The sequence below is a fragment of the Dermochelys coriacea genome, chromosome 8, assembly GCF_009764565.3.
Source record: "Dermochelys coriacea isolate rDerCor1 chromosome 8, rDerCor1.pri.v4, whole genome shotgun sequence".
Classification (NCBI taxonomy): domain Eukaryota; kingdom Metazoa; phylum Chordata; order Testudines; family Dermochelyidae; genus Dermochelys; species Dermochelys coriacea.
Genome location: NC_050075.1, coordinates 51285680 through 51305136, shown reverse-complemented (window position 1 = coordinate 51305136; position 19457 = coordinate 51285680). Strand labels below are relative to the sequence as shown.

The 19457-nt window shown below is 47.3% G+C and overlaps 1 protein-coding gene across 7 annotated transcripts in view; it reads left to right on the top strand.

The window, feature by feature from the left end:
- LOC119860175 (protein transport protein Sec16B) overlaps positions 1 to 19457 on the top strand; it is a 45471-nt gene that overhangs the window by 14107 nt on the left and 11907 nt on the right. For all 7 annotated transcript variants that reach the window (XM_043490868.1, XM_043490864.1, XM_043490869.1 and 4 more), the window contains 8 exons: positions 919 to 1054; positions 1800 to 2030; positions 4362 to 4459; positions 5099 to 5180; positions 6259 to 6376; positions 8336 to 8447; positions 11221 to 11326; positions 15071 to 15211. In XM_043490868.1, coding sequence (XP_043346803.1) covers positions 919 to 1054; positions 1800 to 2030; positions 4362 to 4459; positions 5099 to 5180; positions 6259 to 6376; positions 8336 to 8447; positions 11221 to 11326; positions 15071 to 15211 — 1024 coding nt within the window. The remainder of the gene's footprint in view (positions 1 to 918; positions 1055 to 1799; positions 2031 to 4361; positions 4460 to 5098; positions 5181 to 6258; positions 6377 to 8335; positions 8448 to 11220; positions 11327 to 15070; positions 15212 to 19457) is intronic.

Here is a 19457-nt window from a genome sequence, read left to right as displayed (position 1 = left end):
TCAAACTCCCCAAAGCCTCGGGATGTTTAGGCCCAGGGTTTTGGCTAGGCCCTTTGTAAAGATAAGGATCGTCGGCAAAGTCCAGGTCCAGATTCAGCAATGTGCATGTGGTTGGTTGGATCTGTGGATCTGCTCTATTGGGAATGCTCAGAGAACATTGTTTGACTGTTTGGTTCTTATTTCGTAACCAAGTCCAGGGAAACTTGGATTGTAAGAAGGGCTTGTGGGACAGCCACAGTGGTTTGGATGAGCAGGTGTTTCAGTCCTCTCACGCTCTGCAGAACTGAAGTCTGATGTTACGCTCCTTGGGAGCTGAGCTTCAGTAAGTGTAAACCTGAGGAACGTCTTCCCTTAACCCATCATGTTCAATCAGGTTTGCTCTGCATCACATTGCTTATACTGAGATGCTGTTCAGTCACTCATGACAAAAGCTGAGAGATAAAACAGGCCTACTTAAAAGAAGAGCAATGAAATTACAAAAAGCATTGAGCAAGTACAGAGGCTGGGTGGAAGTCTGAGGACCAGAGGTTAACAGCACAGTAGAAGGAGACAATATTAGTGGAGTGGCATTGTAGGTGCTAGAGTCCAATCAGCTGTGATGTTCTCTGCAGATAGATTGATCTGGATCAGGTTAAAAATGTCACTGGTGCACAAAGCAGGGATTTCAGATACATTCTAAATGTTTGTGGCTTGGCCATCTGAAAAATGGGAATCGTAATAACTAGCCTTATTACATGTTTTGTCTGACGGATGCATAGTGATGTTATTGATATGCGTGTGAATATCTCTGATTTTCTACCTCTCCTTGAATTTCGGGAGTCCTCCACATAACTCACAGAATCCTGGGAATCCTCCCCGTATGCTGTTAAGAATGTCCTGCCTTGTACTTGCCAACGCCCTCTTTGTTTGTTCCTGCAGGGAGGATTTGCACAAGGTGGATGTGATGACGTTTTGCCAGCGCAGAGTGGCCATGAGCTGTGATTTGGAGACTCAGAGAGGCAGAGACTCAGCCCTGCTCTGGAAACTCTTGGTCCTCCTTTGCCGGCAGAACGGGGTGTGTGTCCTTTTGCGTTGTGATGCGTGCCAGTCCTTTGAGTCTTTTTGGTTCAGTTAAGGATGGCTCATTGTGAGAGTCCCTTTTGTGTGTCTGAAGCAGCCAGGTGTTGCTATGGGGGATCTTAAATGCATTTCATTCCCCCATTAATGCTGACCACCAATGCGGCCCGAAGCACCAGGTACATGGAAGAGACACCTCTCCAGGGCTGTTCCCCAAACTAGGTGCAACACCTTTGAAATACCAATGTTCCAATGGAACAGCAGCACCTAAAGGGACATTGTCAACTTAATTTATGAGCCAGCATTTCTGTCCAGAAGAAGATTAGTGTATCAAACCCAATCTGCAGGAGGTCTGCCACTGAATGTTAGAAGGAATCAGGACCAGACCACTGAGATCATTAAAGTTTGATTTTTGCTATTATGTCCCTTGTTGATGACTCGTTGCCTTGACTTTCTCTCCATTAACACTGTGTATATGTGATTAAGACAATGACACTCATTAGGACAAAATCATATGGGCCACCGATCTTCATGCTTCGGGGCATAGATTGACCAGGAGTGGTAGGTCAGGAAGGAATCACTCCCTATAGTACAGTAATATTTGGTGTGGTGCATTGGGGGGATTTATACCTACCTCCATATTATGCAGTGTTATCCACTGGCCAAGACTGGATACCAGACTAGATGGGCCACTGGTCTGTTCTAAGATGTCAGTTCTCATGTTCCTCCATTTCCCTGTGCAGTCCATGGTGGGTTCAGACACAGCTGAGCTGCTGATGCAAGACTGCAAGCGCCTGGAGAAGTATAAAAGGCAAGACCCAGTGGCTAATCTGATCAACCTGACCAATGAAGAGTGGCCAGTGCAGGGCTCCGGGACACCAGACCTCCTCACTGGGGAGATCCCACCCAGTATGGAGACACCAGAGCAGAGAGTGGAGAAATTCACCAAGCTCCTCTTCTATGGCAGAAAGAAAGTAAGTAGGGTGCATGCACACTTGTGTCTCCAGAAACTCCCCACTGCTCCCTTTCTAACGTTTTCCCTGCCTGCAGTGGAAAGGGTGGGTTTTCCAGGGCCATGAACCCCTCTCTGTAATTCATTGGGAGGTGGCTGAGCAACGCAGCTCTCATTTTCCCATGGTGCTGGCAGTGATACCTCCACAGTGCTCCTGTAACTCTCACTGGCTCAGAGAGCCAGAGGATTGGGCCCAGGTCTTTCTCTGACTGCAGTGCAGAGTCTGTTGCTAATCCTCCCTTGGCCAGTCTAACACTGGCTTGTCTTTTGAAGAGGGCTCAAATGGGTGGTAGTGACTAAGGAAGGTCCCTGTGTCACTGGGTCTTAGGGGGTCACAACTGAGAATACCGAATTCAGCACAAGCTGCTAGGAAAAAGGGCAGACAAACCCCAAAACTGGTGATTATTTTTCCATGAAATATACCAATCCAGCAACAAAAGTAAACTTCTGTCTCACCACACTGGCTAGTCAAGAAGTCAGCCTCCTTAGGTACTCCAGTCCTGGATTCAACCCCAGACACTAGACTTAATGATGAGTGGTTATTTAAAACCAATTTCATCATACAAAAGGTTCTTGTGATCCCAAAGGACCAGCCACCTACCCAGATCAATATATAACTCAGATCTTACCCGTAATCACGCCATTGCCAATCCGTCAGTATCGAAAATCTAAAGGTTTATTTATAAGAAAGAAAGAAAGGTGAGAGTTAAAATTGGTTTAAAGGAATCAAATACAAAGGACAATTGCAAAGTTCTTGGATCAGGCTTGTAGCAGTGATGTAATTAAACTGCTGGCTTGTTAAGTCTATGGTTGCTTCCAAATCATTTGCAGGTCCTCAGTCCTTTGGTTAGAATGCTCCCATTAGTATAAGTTTATATATATATATATATATATATATATAGTCCAGAGGTTTGAGCAGGAAAGAGGGAAAATGGAGATGTTTTCAGGGCCTTTTATAGCTTTTGTCAAGTGAAGGGAAACCCACTGTTCTAGTTTGTGGAAAATTACAGGTAACAAGATGGAGTTTGGAGTCACATGGGCAAGTCACAATACTGCATGCTTCGCTTAGTCATAGCAGAGGCAATTACCCATACTCTAGTTAGAATATCCTCAGGAAAGTCCATTAAGTGTAGATAGGCGTCTTCCATGGTCCATTGTAAGTTGAGTGTTCTTTGATGGGCCATTCAACTTGAATAGTCCCTTCACTATGTGCTAGCTAAATACTTTGTTGGTGTTACCACAGGAACAAACATTTGAAATACAGGTATATAGTTAATAATTGTAACTTCAGATACAAAAATGATACATGCATACAAACAGCATAATCATATTCAGCAAATTATAACCTTTCCATAGATACCTTACTTGACATACTTTGTACAACATTTGTTGCAAGTGTATAATAGCGGTAGCAACAATGATCTACATGGTCATATTTTAATCAGCTAACATCACACCCTGTTTGTAGAATTAACCCCTGAATCTGCATTAGGGCAAAAAAGTCCCACTGTTGCTAACAGCAAGGCAGCACCACTGATGATAGCAATTGCAGGAGCTCTGCTGTCGATAACCAGTGTGACAGATAAGCCTTATTGGGGTGGGGTCTAATAGATACAGCAGGGGTGCTGGAACAATTTGTATAGTGGGGTTGCTGAGGGCCATTGAACCAAACTGTAAAACCTGTGTGTGACGGAAACCACTTCAAGACAGGGGTGTGTGGGAACCCCTCCAGCACCCCTAGTTCCAGCACTTTTGGGACACAGTGTTCCAAATTGTAATGGCCCAGGGCATCTCATCTAAGAGCTCCTGCGTTTGCTATCACAGTTGGAGCTGAACTGGTGGTCACAATGGTGGGAGGGAAAACCTCTAGTACAGGGAAGGCTTTAGTGCCCAGTCTAGGATTCTGACTTCGTGGCATTAAGTGCTAATAGGCAGCCTGGAGCTTGCAGTCAATGGAACAGCACTAATACTTTTGTACAGGTAGGAATAAACATAAGGAGACCTGGGTGATGGAGAACAATTTATCTAAGCTGGCTCCAGATGAGTAAACCCAACAGTCACATCATCCATTGCAGGCTTGAGCTGGCCCCATATTTGGGGGGACATATTACACCCATGGGAAAAATCAATTCATTTCTTGCAAGCCCAGCTCCCTGCAGATGGGCAGAAGCCCCAGGCTAGGGGAATCAGACTGTAGGTCCTATGCTAGGCCTTGGAAAGTAAGGACCTTCCTTTCACAGCAGTGAGAGAGAGAGAAATGGTAACAGGACAGATTTTTTTCTCCTGACTGTAGGAAGCCCTGGACTGGGCCATGAGAAGTCAGCTGTGGGGTCATGCCCTATTCCTGTCAAGCAAGATGGACCTGAGGACTTACAGCTGGGTTCTGTCTGGGTAGGTAGGAGCTGCCAGAGCATGGTGCTCAAGAACCCTCCACGTGATTGGCCCCCTCCCCTGCCATTCACAGCTGCATAACATCCCTATTGAGTCTCCCGCTTTGTCCGTGCCTCACACAACTTGAGCCCTTGGATGGAGGATTTCTGCTGTTTGTGTCTCCCTACCTGGGAGATGAGCAAGGGGCTCACCAATCAATCTATCTTAGGTACTTACGTTGCCCCCCTCCCTGCTGTATCTGAAGGCCGCACACTCTTTAATGTATTTATCCTCACCCGGCCCTGTAAGGCAGGGAAGTTTTATCCACATGTTACAGAGGGGGAACTAAGGCACAGAGAGGCTAAGGGAGTTTCCCAAGGTCATAGAGGAAGTGTATCAGAGCAGGAATTGAACCCAGACTATCCATATACTAGGCTAGTACTCTAATCATTGGACTGTCCTTCCTTCCTGTCAGCATAATGGCTCTCAGAGTAGCAGCCGTGTTAGTCTGTATTCGCAAAAAGAAAAGGAGTACCGGTGGCACCTTAGAGACTAACAAATTTATTAGAGCATAAGCTTTCGTGAGCTACAGCTCACTTCATCGGATGCATTTGGTGGAAAAAACAATAATGGCTCTGTCTCTCTGCTCTCGGTTTGTAGGTTCACAAGCACGCTGGCCCTCAACGACCCTCTGCAGACTCTCTTCCAGCTCATGTCAGGAAGAATACCTCAGGCAGCTTTGGTACTGAATGGAAAAGCATCTGGCTCCCACCCCGCCCTCAACGCCTTGTGCTGGTGTAGGGTAGGGGAGTGGGCCTCAGTGGCACTCTGCAGTGCTTCCTAGGATGACATCTCAGTATCATCAATTTGTCCTTTAGGATGTTCACTGCAGTGAACAGCAAAGTAACTGGCCATTTTTCACTGTGCTGCTAATCTGGCTGCCTGCTGCCACCTCCCAGATGGCATCAGGGTCCCTGCCTATTTCTGTTTGCCCCATGAGACGGGGTAACCATATCCTGGTGCGGTGATACATTTGCATGTGCATGTCCGTGCGCTGCCTCGATGCATGGCGACCTAATTTCATCACGTGCCAATGCATGTCGTGAGGCAGCACAGTGAAGTCGGACTCCTTTAACTGTCTGGCTCACAGGGACAGGACAGATTCATGCAAAAGGGGCTGTCCTGTGAATATGGGATGGGTGACAACCCCAGTATGACGTAGTGACCCCTGCTAGCACCAGCACGGTGGCATTCCTCTATAGGAATCTGATACAGCGGGGATGCAGCGTAAGAACCTAGTGCGCTACACAGGATTACATGATAGTGTGCTGCGGTGGCACAGGGTAGGGGAGGCATGGAGCTGACTTGCAGAAGGTCTCTGGTGGCATGAAAGAGCACAGGGGCTGGAATTTGAGGGGACATGGAAAGCTCAGGCTGACAGAGGGAATGCAGGGAGGGTGAAGCGGCTCAGCTCAGCTGATTGGAGTGGAGGCTGACATAGAGGCATGGTTCTAGGTGAATGTTTTTGGTTACTTGGCATAAACTAATTGCCAGTAAGTTGGCTTCTTGCAGAAGGCACAAACTGCCAGGCAATATTTGTGAAGCCACAGCCAGAAGCAGGAGAAGAGAAATGCACTGTAGCTTTTCTGCCTTCTCTGCCTTTAGGTCTCACGTGAACAGATGTAGCCACTTCATTTCTTTATTCACAGACAGTGTTCCTTCCCTTGTGATGCTTCAATAGCTCTGTACCTAGTAAAGGTCAGATCAAGGAACTAAAGCAGCCAAACTATTTATTCATCTTTCTTTGTTTCTGCTCCCAGTGCTGTGGGGATGGCAGGTGGGGAGACTGGAGACCACACCTGGCAGTGATGCTGTCCAATCAGGTTGGGGACACTGAGCTGAACCACCGGGCCATCGTTGCCATGGGAGACACCTTGGGTGAGGAGAGGTGATGATTGGGCCCAGCTGAGCGGCCCACACTTGGCGTCAGATAGAACACCCCATTGTGCTCACACTTTTAGCATACTCCATTACAGGAGGTGGGAGGATGGTGACATAATGGTTAAAGCGGCCTCTGGGTTCAAAACCACCCTGATGGAAATAAGCTTAGTCTCGGTTCTGTCCCCACTGTAGAGCCATCCACATCACCTTCACCACCGCACACAGCTTGGCCTTGCTGGGAGCGTGCGTTGAGCATCCACTTGGAATGCCATCTCGCTCATTTCATACCAGTGGTTGGGATCATTGGTGGTGCTGGAAAGTTCCTACTACTGCTACCCAGAAAAGAGGAGCTCAGATATTTACATTCCAGTTGCAATAAGATTTGCTGCCACAAAATAGACACTCAGAAATGTACAGGCCACCCAGAAAGCACAGGTCAACATTTTCTGATGTGGATGGCTAAAGTTAGACACCTAAATTAGAAAAGGGCCTTTCCAAGATGCTGAGTACACAGAGCTCCCGCCGGCCAGGCTTCCCTCCTGCAGAAGCCAAGTTCAGTTTTTAAATTTTTGTCTATGTGTATGGACCCCCCGACGTATGCTTCAGTGGGGCAGAGAGAGGCCATTTGAGAACAGGTGGCTGACAAGGTGCCCGCAGGGTAAGGTGAGCCCATCTAGGACTGGTGGGACGGCTGGCTATCTGCTCAGCTCTCTTGGCCAGCCTGGATGTGTGAGTGGATATCTGCTCAGCTCTCTTGGCTAGCTTGGGCTTGTGCTGCTTGTGTGCAGTTGGGAGTGAGTTTGCATCATGGAGTGGTTTAAATGGATGCATTTAGTGCTGTTGTGAACTCACTGCCCACCATGAAGGAACTATGAGTTGGGGCCACTTACATACATTCAGAGAGTTACTGGCTGCCTTCTCGCCCCAGAGCCATCCGAGGCTAGCCCCTGGTCTCGCCTGCCCCTGAATAGGTCATTTTGGGGGACTGGTGCAGCAGTCTTTTCTCTCGTGAATTCCCTACACTGTGACCTTGTGGCTCTGCTGCTGTCTTCACTCTTTGCTTCCAAGGTGAACAATCCTTTATTTCCCTCTTTAGCTCAGCCCCATGACTGTATTATTAAATTACTGCACAGCTTCTATTAAAGTGCCATAAGATGCCTTGACAGCACAAGGGGCTATGTAAGCTGTTGTGAACCGATGTGTGTATGTTTGTGAGCCTTGACAAGATTGTGCATCTGCTCCTTTCAATGTAATTGTGTAGTGTATGCAATTGTGGGTGTGTGTCTGTGTTCTTGCGTCCAAAGGCCTGTATCTGCCTGCATACCCCTGCCCATACACCTGTGTGCCTGGCTGCCTTTAACACAGCGAGCCTACATGTTCCAGGGCAATGTAACGTGTGTGTGGAGATGTACCGCAGTATATGTGCAGACATGGGTGTAAGTAACTGTGTAAAGACAGGTGTGCAGGGTGGCAGGGAAAGGAATGGGAATACTACTCTCCCCTGCACGCTCAATCAGATAATAGACACTGTATACTCCTGCTGCTGAAATATCCCTATTGCAGGCTCTGAAATGCATACCTCTCTGCCTAGTGCATGGGTCACAGATGTGGCTGACAGAGACTTAATCAGCTTATTCTTAGTGCCAGTTATGTGGTGACAATGGTAGAAAGCCTCACCACAGATCTTGCTACATGGAAACAACCTGAAGAAGCTAAACGGGAGCCAGACACTTACTGGCACATGCTTCTGGCACCCAGTCAGGTCATCTAATGGAAAATTAAACTTGATGAATAGCAAAATAACAGTCGTGCAAGAGGATGTACGGTGAAGGGGTTGCCTCTGGGTGGGGGGCCCTGGATGGGCAGAGAGGGGAGATGAATACAGCTGTTTTATCATGTGCACATTTGAAGGTGTATTTTTCTTGTGATGCTTTTGTCCATTTTCTTCCTGTCCAGCTGGGAGAGGGTTAATAGAAGCTGCTCAGTTCTGCTATCTAATGGCGAATGTCCCTTTTGGTCACTACGGGGTAAAGACAGACCACATGGTCTTGCTGGGCAGTGACCCCAGGTGAGTAAGCCAAGCAGGCAGGCTCCTGCAAATATTTACAGCTGTCATTCTTAGGAGTCAGAACAGCTCCCCCAGGGATCTCCGAGGGCTTTACAAACAGGAACTAACACTCCTTGGAGGGAGACCTAGTTTACAGTTTATTTATTTATTTTAAAAATGAACATTTATTAGAATGGAGCCCCTGGCCCTGGGGGAGTGTTACACACATGCCCGCCCCCCATGGGCACTGGTAATCCCGGGCAGCTCCCAGGAGGGCACTGGAGAGTCCATGGAGGAATCTGCCCTGGGCCAGGAGCTCTCATACAAGACAGATGGAAGGGGGGTGAGGAAGCTGGCCACCCAGCACCATAGCCCCCAGGGCAGGCGGGGGCCAAGTCTGCCTGGAGTCTGCTGGGGGCCCTGGGGTGGGGGCCTGGGCTGGCAGGGGGCAGGGTCCTCCCCTCCCGGGCTATCTCAGTCCAAGTTTCTTCTTCTCTTTCTGCTTCTTGTGCACCACATTGATGTTGTGATCCTTCCACATGCTCTTGCGCAGCTTGATGGGGCGGCTGCCCACATATTTACTGTTCATCTCGCGCATGGTGCGGACGTAGTCGTTGGGGTCCTTGAAGCTGACAGACCCATAGCCCTAGTCTTCCCAGTTAGGAACAGCAAGGTGGAATGCTGCGCCTAAGGGCATCTCTACAACAGTGGCATAGCTGGGAACAGAACCCAGGAGTTCCCTGCTAAACTCGCTAGAGCGCTGTGCATTGTGCTAATGGCCAAAGGTATATTGGGAATGATGGTGCCATTCAGAGATTGGCACTGTCAATGGTGCCAAATCAGAGATTTCTTGAGGGGGCAAATTCCAGTCCCTGCCTCCCCCCAACACTGAAGACCCTGTTCCATCCCCTGCTCATTCCTCCCACCCCGCAGGGACCGCAGGCTTCCCTTGGCTGGGGAGTCTCCCCACTCTCTTACCCACATACCACATGAGCCAGGAGTTGAGGTCTCGGCGCATTCTCCTGCACTCCAGGAACAGACTCCCTGTGTGCCAGTTCACAAAGCCACTCACTGAAATTTGGGCCAGTCATCCCTCTGTCTGTATGGAGGGGTGGCTGGGTCACATTTCAGTGGCATGGCAGCCACGCAGCTGGAGCAACACTCCAAATCGCTGCACCCTAGGTGACAGAAAATGCTGCTGTTGGGTATTCGATTGGTTGTGTTGAGCCAGCTAGTTACAATGGGGAAGGCCCTGCCCAAGTTCTAAAGAGCCCTAGAGGGCGATCCGCTTGGCATTCATTCTGCAGGTAGCGGGGCTGAGGCACGGAAAGGGCAAGGGATGCTCCCAAGGACACACAGTAGGTCCGTGGAGAGAGAGACACACACACTGAACTCTGATGCTCTCAGGGCACTGAAGGGGTTATGCCAAGCAAATTGGCAGCCACGTTACCTCCTGGATGTGTGGGTTGATCCTTTGTAGTCACATTAGTGGGGATGCATTGAAGCAGCCCAGCACCCAGGCAGCAGCAGTGTGCAGTGCTTGAAGGTGGATGGGTGTTTGGGCAGCAGTACATTTAATAATGTGGGGAGATGTTTTAACACATGTGAACATTTTCCTCCTTGGCCTCCCCCTGCCTTCCAAGCCCAAAAACATAAATACCCCTACCCACATATATCAATAACTGGAGATTGGGTGTATCCCCCAGGTGTTAGCTGTGGAGAACCCACCTGCCATTAACCAACCTGGCCACTGGATGTCACTGTGACTCCAGTTCCACAGGGATCAGCCTGATTCTGAAAACCAGGCTACTGACTGAAGTGACTTCAGCTCTCTGGAAGAGAGTAATGATCTGTTTCATTTGGAGAGGCTCTTTGCTTTGGATTTCTGAATGAAGGTCACTGCTCAGCAGCCCAATCTCACTTGGTCTGATTCACTGCAGCGTGGAGTTATTGTTCACATCTGGGCAAAGTGGATGTAAAAAGCTACCCACTTGGAATGGCAATGTTTTCCAGTCGCTGTGCACGGGTGTGAATGATTGCACAGAGGGTAAAAGGCAGTGGAAAGCAGGTCCACAGTCTGCAGGACTGCCTAGTAGAATCCAGATCTGGATTTGTATGGAGTGTGGTAAATAGAGTAATTTACTGTAAAGAGACAAAATATTTTTTAAGGGCTGGGATTTTCAAAGAGTTCAAGGCAGCCTACCTCCGTCATGGCCCTGCCAGAAATCTTACTAAAAAATTCCTGCTGTGTTACTAGCACTCCAGTGAAAGGATTTTAACAATCTAATTTGCTTTTCGCCATTTATGCTGTTCGTTCCTTTTTAGCATCATGGAGGTTTCAGACTTGCCCATTTTCAAATACCATGTCACACACTTAGACAATGCACAGGTGCCTCTAGTAACACTTATTAATATTGCAGAGGTTTACTGCTGCTGTATGAGCTAGAGGGATTTGGGGTGTGCCTGTGGTTCTGAAGGGGCAAGGGAGTGCCGTGTGGAGTGAATGAGGCGGGTGTTATAGGATGTTACAGAAGATTGCTGTACCTCTTCACTTCCTTGCTTTTAAAGGTTTGTGTGGATGGGTTTGGTGCTTACCTGCTTTATAAGGAAGCTTTTGTTGGTGGGATTTGATTGGCTATGGCATTAATCAGTTTCACTTTTGCTCCTAGTAAGTTTAACATTCTGAAGATTATTGGGGGATAGACGCTCAGTATTCCAGACAGGCAGGTTTATCTTGGAGAGGAAGAGTCTTGCTTTCTGGCCCTGACCTCACATCTCTGCGTTCTCCTTTCAGTCAGACATTTGTACAGTTTGCCAGGACAGAATCTATCCTGAGGACTGAAATCTTTGAGTATTGTCAGATGCTGGGACGTCCCAAATCCTTCATCCTCTCCTTCCAGGTAATGAAAACAGTCAGGTACAGCCAATATATTTGATGTGCAGAGCCACCAATGCTCAATGTGCTGTAATGTAACCTCTCCACAAATCACAACCTAACGCATTTCTGATATGCTTGTTGCCACAGACTATGGTATAAAATTACGTTCTGCATTCAAATGGTCCCTAAAGAACTCTGCTGTCCTCCATGCCTTACTTCACCCGGTGTTATTTACAGATAGTTTTTCTCTTTTCTTCTTCCTCCATCTCCTGGCTAAGTACCATCCTCAGCCTCAACTGTCGCTGGCTGGACTGGGCATGGCTGTGTACATTCTCACCCAGTATAGACAGCTCAGGACAATGTCTCAATTTCTATAACCCAGAGTTGCAAGTGAGAGGTGATTTTCATCCCCTCTATGTCTGGGAAGTGAACTGGGAGCTCATGAAAGTGTAGGATGTATTAGTATTGGCAAACTACATGCAGGCACTGCACCAGCTTCCTCACCCAGTACTGCCAGTGCATGTCAATAACAGCCCTGCCGTGCCCTTGTTATTTCTGTCCTACCCTTACTCTGCCAATGTATCTCAGTCCTCACCTGAATAGTGCCTTGCTATTCCATTCCTGGGTACTACATACAGCATGCCTAACTCCACACAAAACAGCGAGGGGTGGGAAGAGAGCTTCCCTTATAACTAATAATGGTTAGGGTACTCACCCTGGATGTGGGAGACCACTGGTTCAGATCCCCCTTCAGCCTGATGAGAAGGGATTTGAACAGGCCTCTGCCACTTCTCAGGTGAGTGCCTGAACCACTGGGCTATAGAATCATTCTTGCTTTGGCCCAAATAATATTTAATTATTCATGTATTTAATTAAAGTGGCACAACCTCAATAGGAGAGATTGAGGGAAACCTATATCAGACTATCCCATAGGGCAGATCCTTCTACAAATCCCTTCTCCTCATCAGGAAGAGGGGGAGACTTGACCTGGTAGCCTCCCATATCTGCTCCTCCTTCCCCGCCCTCAGCTGTTTTGCATGGAGTTAGGCATGCCTGCCAGATCAGTTCCCACATGTGGCTTGGGCGGAGGAGGGCCTATCTTTCCTCCCCCACTAGCAGAGATAGATGCCTCCCTGCAACCTGGACATAGGCTGAGAACTCTGTGAGAGGGGCAGGACTTCGAGCACACTCCTCTCCTTGGCATCTCCCATTGGCTAGCATGCTGGTTTTTGTGGATTGCAGTCTAAGGTGCCTACTCTTGGGATTCCCTCTGAGACCTTTTCCGCTCAGCTTATCCAGAGCACCTTGTCCTCTTCTGGGAGAATACTTCATCCAGTTCTCTGGGACTGCTGAAACTCAGTTCAACTCCAGCTTGTCGCTCTGGTTACTTAATTAAACATGTGACAGCTCTTCACTCATGCTGGCTAGGCCCAGACGCAGGGGGTTTAGGTACAGGGTGACACCACGATTCCAGTTCCTGTCACACAGCATATTTTATATACATCTTTCCTAGCTATTAACCTCTATATATCTCGCATGTAAAGACCAATCGCTTTGCGGAATGCGTAAGGCAAGCATCTCAGTTCAGGTGTTTCTGCCTACAGTGTTTACTATAGATATAGCCACAACAGTTAGTGTAGTTAGCTTCTGCCTCTCTTATTTACTATTAACATATTCATAATAGTTGTTTCAGCAATTACTTGTTCGGGCTTTTCTTGTCTTAACTTGGGCCTCTCCATGGCAGCTAAGCCAGCCTTACTCCTGGGTCTCCCCATTCATTCTATAGGGAGTCTAGGTGCCTAACTCAGGCTTTGTGGATCCCATTGTTGTGCCAATGATTTTCTAGGCACCTAAAAATTAAGCATTACAGCAGCTAAATCCCTTTGGGGCTCCAGGCCCATTTACTAGTGTGACTGCTGTTTATCACTGTCTGTCCCTCTCTCCCCTGGCCGGTAGCACTTCCCGCCACGTCCAGCCTTAAACCCTGCCACCATCATAACCCTGACCTGCCACACCCCCTGCTACTACAACCCCAGCTAGTCCAACCTCCCTCTTGACTTGCAGCTTTTTACCTAACTTGTGGGCAAGGGGAAGCATTTGGAGTCATGGAAAAAGGCAGCATCAGCACTATCTGCTGAGAATGCATGGCTGCTTTTATCCCAGGTGATTCACAGCCTTGGGGTTCTGTAGGGTCCATAGGTGCCCAGTCTCTTTTATCATCAAGTGACCTGGGAGCCTGCAGCTCTGCAGTTTTGTGTAAGAAAAGAAAAGAGTCACCTTTCGGCTAGACTCAGTGCCATGTGCTCTGCGAGGGGCCGCCCTTGAAATCCACGTGGAGGGCTTGAGTCTACGCTGCCTTTCACGCCTGTGCAGAGGACGTGCAAAGCAGAACGGTGACGGTTACACACTTTGCACAGATATGAAGCAGTGAGAGATCAGGCCCTCCCTGGGCTTATCAGAGCTTCCTCAATGGAGGGTTTTTTGAATTCACTCCTCTTCACAGATCATCAGAGCATGAGTCTAGCAAGTTTCAGGGTATTTATCTGCTTTAGTTTTTGCCTAACTTTCCCTTCTCTAAAAAGAAAAGGAGTACGTGTGGCACCTTAGAGACTAACAAATTTATTAGAGCATAAGCTTTCGTGAGCTACAGCTCACTTCATCGGATGCATTTGGTGGAAAAAGCAGAGGAGAGATTTATATACACACACACACAGAGAACATGAAACAATGGGTTTATCATACACACTGTAAGGAGAGTGATCACTTAAGATGAGCCATCACCAGCAGCAGGGGGGGGAAGGAGGAAAACCTTTCATGGTGACAAGCAGGTAGGCTAATTCCAGCAGTTAACAAGAATATCAGAGGAACAGTGGGGGGTGGGGTGGGAGGGAGAAATACCATGGGGAAATAGTTTTACTTTGTGTAATGACTCATCCATTCCCAGTCTCTATTCAAGCCTAAGTTAATTGTATCCAGTTTGCAAATTAATTCCAATTCCCTTCTCTAATAGCCATGCGTAACTGATGTACTTTTAACATTGTGCATAAGCACCCAGCTGCTGCAGCCTCAAGCCCTTCACAAATCAGGTGAATAAATAAATATTTCTGGCTAGGGTCCTCCCCCAGAGATCTGCTGGCATATCTTTACTCTGACTTCAAAACCAGCCTCGCTGCAATTCCAGCCACAAGCCTGAGGTGAGCCGAGCCAGCTAGCCAGCCGCAATGGATGTGGGTTTGTGATATGGACAAACACCCCTTTCAGATTAGAATGAGACCTTCAGTCCCACTGACCCAAGACATGACCAACTGAGCCTGTCTTTATTTCGTGCCTTTCTAAGCAGACGTGCTAATGTGGAATTCTAAGATATGGCATGGTGCTGCAATAGGGCTGGGCTGTTCCCTCCTTGACTGCAAGTTGGTACTTCATTGTCTAGGCACCTAGAGGCCCCCACTAGGCTAGGTGCAGCACAGATGCATAGGGAGAGAGAGTCTGTGCCCCAAAGAGCCAACAGTCTAAATAGAGAAGACAGGCAAAGGGGAAACAGGCACAGAGAGGGAAGTTACTCAAGGTTACAAAGCAGAGCTAAGACTAGACTCTAGGTCTCCTGATTTGCAGTCCTGTGTGCTACCCACTGGACCATGCTGCCTCTGAGTCAGACACTTCCATCAAGGCTGTATGGGGACCTCACCTTCTGAGCAGCTGGGCTGCTTCTTCTTTCCTTTTCTCCTCCCCATCTGGACAGTCATTTTTTCATTCCTTTTCCAAGGTGTATAAACTCCTTTATGCTGCACGCCTGGCGGACTATGGTCTCACCTCCCAGGCCTTGCATTACTGCGAAGGGATTGGCAAAGCTCTGCTAGACCAGAACCAGGCCAACCATCCGGTGCTGTTAGAACAGGTTATGAAGGTGAGTCTCTCGTAACCAGTCCTTGTTTGCTTTGTGTGTGGGTGGGGGTTAGCTGAAGTGTTTAATGGGTGAAATCCTGGCCCTGTTGGTAGTTTTGCCCTTGATTTATGTGAGGCAGGATTTCAGGAATGCTGTCAAGTTGCCTAGGCCTATATTTTACTTACAATCAACCTTCTGTTGTGAGGAACATTCTTAGAGCTCCTGGAGCTCCCAAGAGCTCAGCACTTCTGAAAATCAGCTCCAAACATCTATTTGCTGGAGTATGACAACTAAGATCAACCCAGTACATATGTGATTCCTTTGGGATGCAATAGGCTGTGCTGTCTGGCTGCCTCTGGTGATTTTTCTGTAGCAGCTGCCTAAATGAGATATGTGCTGGCCTCACCCATGGTGCTGAAACAACTACACAAGAGCCAAGTCTTATATCAAATAAAGGGAAGTGGAGGGGGAAGGAGTACCATGTGCCAACTAGGAAAGAACACAAAATTGCAGAAGAAGGAAATCTCACTTTGAAGCTTCTACAAAGTTAAAAATGGTGGAGACTTATGAAGCTAAAATCTATTTTAAAATGGTTCTTGATATTTCCTCTTGAATGTATCATTCTGGGATAACATTTGCATGGTATGTTGCAAACTCAGATGTGATAACTGATTCCGAGGATGTTTGTGTGTGTTCATAGGCAGCTACTTAGCTATTCATTATTAGAACTGGTCTGACTTGCATTAGAAGGAATATTCCACAAGAAATCGTGATCTCACAACAGCTACAGGATCTGGGGTGTTTTATTGAAGTTGTCAGAGCTGGGTATTGTTGTTGTTATTATTTTATGGTAGGATGTTGTAATTGTCACATCTATTTTAGTGATTAAAGTATGCAGAAGTCTTAATTTTAAACCAGAAAATGTCTTATTTTGTCATGTTTAGATGGTGTTAGAAAAACAAGCCAACCCCTTTGTCCCCAAAAAACAGAAGAAAGAGCAGCAGCACCTGGCTCATACATAGGGTTTTCATCAGTGGAACTCAAAGCACTTGACAAAGGAGGGCAGTATCCTTGTATCCATTTCCCAGGTGGGGGGACTGAAGCACATAGCAGAGAAGTAATGTGCTCAAGCCAGTGCCAGGGCTAGAATTCAAGTCTTTGGCATGCCATTTCAGTGCTCAATCTACTAGATTACGTTGCCTCCCTGTTCATGGATGGAGCTCCAGTGATACAGGTGACTGCACCGATCCCTTTAGTAACCAGCTGTCTCTTGTACCATTTGGCTCTATAGTACTGACAGTAGCACCTGCCCTTTCGGCAGCACGACATTGTCATTGTCCTGGACATTATCCCATTCATCGTTCTCTGAGTTCTATTTCCTTCTAAAGCTCCATTGTGTGATCCAGGGAAACAATACAATCAAAACCTAATTCACCTGAGATGAAGCAAAAGAAATATTTTCTGGTCATTGCCACAATTCAGATCAAAGAGAGAGAAAAAGAATACTTAGGTAATACACACCTGAGGCAGGTGCTGTGAAAATCCTTGTCACACTAGCCCTAAAGTTGGAGTTACACAATGTTGTAGCGATTACCTGCATCCACCTGTTGTGGAAACATATTTACTCTAACAGCCTCTCAGATGGGCAGTTCTGCTGGGAATAACACTTCTCTTGCGAGAACGGGCTTTCAGATGAAAAACCAGCACAGTCATAGCACCTTCTTGTCTTTGGTGTTACAGACTGTGTTACAAATTATGATCCACATTAGTGTTTGATTAAGACTCCCCTTCCTTTGAAGCCAGGAACGATTTACAACCAAGTGTTGGTTCATTAATACTGGATCAAAGCACCTATTAGCTTTTGGATTAAACATCCTCCCATTTAGGAAAAATCACACTTCTAATTTCTTCTCTCTTGGTATTGGTTTAGAATGAACCCATGTCTGTATCTGACAAGATCTGACCATGCCCAGTTGGACAAACAACTTCTCCCTTATGGTTCCATTTGCTCATGCACCAGGAATCTCTCCTCACTCGTTCTCCTGTTAATTATTGTTCCTAGTTGCAGGCTGTGGGTCTGTGTCTTGTCTGTAAACTCTTTGGGGTAGAGCATGTGTTTTATTCTGTTTGTATGGTTTATTGCACAATCTACATCATCATTAATAATAACCCTTAACTAATGTCCTGAGCTAGTATCCCCTGGCCAATTAGCTGTCACTTGATCAAAGACAGTGGTGTTACTCTGGCTAGTGGTGAATTAGCCCGTCTCTTTGTCTGGCTAAAGTGTGTCTCTGCATCCGATGAAGTGAGCTGTAGCTCACGAAAGCTTATGCTCTAATAAATTTGTTAGTCTCTAAGGTGCCACAAGTACTCCTTTTCTTTTTGTCACCTTCTATGGAACAGATTTCATGAGTGTGTCAGTTACAGAGTCATGCTAAGAGTTCAGCCAGGTATCCAACAGCTCACAGCTTAGCAGAGCAGTGGTGTGGTCCCGCAGATAGGGCCCTGGACAGGGAGTCAGGAGGCCTAGGTTCTAGTCCCAGTTTTGCCCCGACTTGCTGTATCTCCTTAGGTAAGTTCTTTCACTGCTATCTCCCCAGTTGTAAAGTGGCAATAGTGTGATTTTTTTCCCCTTCCTTTGGCAAAGCTCCTTGTTTTGGGAGCTGAGCATCCTGTTACCGTGTGTGTTGTATGACCGTCAGAAAGAATGGTAAAAATCATAAAGCCCGAATACAACTTTCTTTGCCTGAAAAGGCTGATGGGTATGGGTGTGTGCTATACATCCTGGCATATCTTTGGTATCCTAAAGAGAGAGAAAAATGGCACATGCCAAGTGACCCTGATTTTGCCCTTCTAGAGTTCTTGCAGTGCTTTACAAACAGGAGTGAATTCAGGCTCTGAACACTCCTCTGAGGTGAGTGTTATACGCATTGTACTGATACATAGTGAGAGATTTGCTCATGCCACACAGTGAGTTGGTGGCAGAGCTAGGGATGGAAGCCATGAAGTCTGACTCCCAGACTCTTGTTCTAACCACTGTGAACACTCCCTCCACCTCTCACAGGGGTTATGTGGCTAGCGCCCAGGAGTGGCAGCCAGGAAATCGTAGAATATCAGGGTTGGAAGGGAGCTTAGGAGGTCATCTAGTCCAACCCCCTGCTCAAAGCAGACCAATCCCCAACTAAATCATCCCAGCCAGGGCTTTGTCAAGCCTGACCTTAAAAATTTCTAAGGAAGGAGATTTCACCACCTCCCTAGGTAACACATTCCAGTGTTTCACCACCCTCCTAGTGAAAAAGTTTTTCCTAATATCCAACCTAAACCTCCCCCCACTGCAACTTGAGACCATTACTCCTCGTTCTGTCATCTGCTACCACTGAGAACAGTCTAGATCCATCCTCTTTGGAACCCCCCTTTCAGGTAGTTGAAAGCAACTATCAAATCCCCCCTCATTCTTCTCTTCCGCAGACTAGACAATCCCAGTTCCCTCAGCCTCTCCTCATAAGTCATGTGTTCCAGTCCCCTAATCATTTTTGTTGCCCTCTGCTGGACTCTTTCCAATTTTTTTACATCCTTCTTGTAGTGTGGGGCCCAAAACTGGACACAGTACTCCAGATGAGGCCTCACCAATGTCGAATAGAGGGGAACGATCACGTCCCTCGATCTGCTGGCAGTGCCCCTACTTATACATCCTAAAATACTATTGGCCTTTTTGGCAACAAGGGCACACTGTTGACTCATATCCAGCTTCTTGTCCACTGTAACCCCTAGGTCCTTTTCTGCAGAACTGCTGCCGAGCCATTCGGTCCCTAGTCTGTAGCAGTGCATGGTATTCTTCCGTCCTAAGAGCAGGACTCTGCACTTGTCCTTGTTGAACCTCATCAGATTTCTTTTGGCCCAATCCTCTAATTTGTCTAGGTCCCTCTGTATCCTATCCCTACCCTCCAGCGTATCTACCTCTCCTCCCAGTTTAGTATCATCTGCAAACTTGCTAAGGGTGCAATCCACGCCAGTCTCCAGATCATTAATGAAGATATTGAACAAATCGGCCCCAGGACCGACCCTTGGAGCACTCCACTTGATACTGGCTGCCAACTAGACATGGAGCCATTGATCACTACCCGTTGAGCCCAACAATCTAGCCAGCTTTCTATCCACCTTATAATCCATTCATCCAGCCCATACTTCTTTAACTTGCTGGCAAGAATACTGTGGGAGACCGTGTCAAAAGCTTTGCTAAAGTCAAGGAACAACACGTCCACTGCTT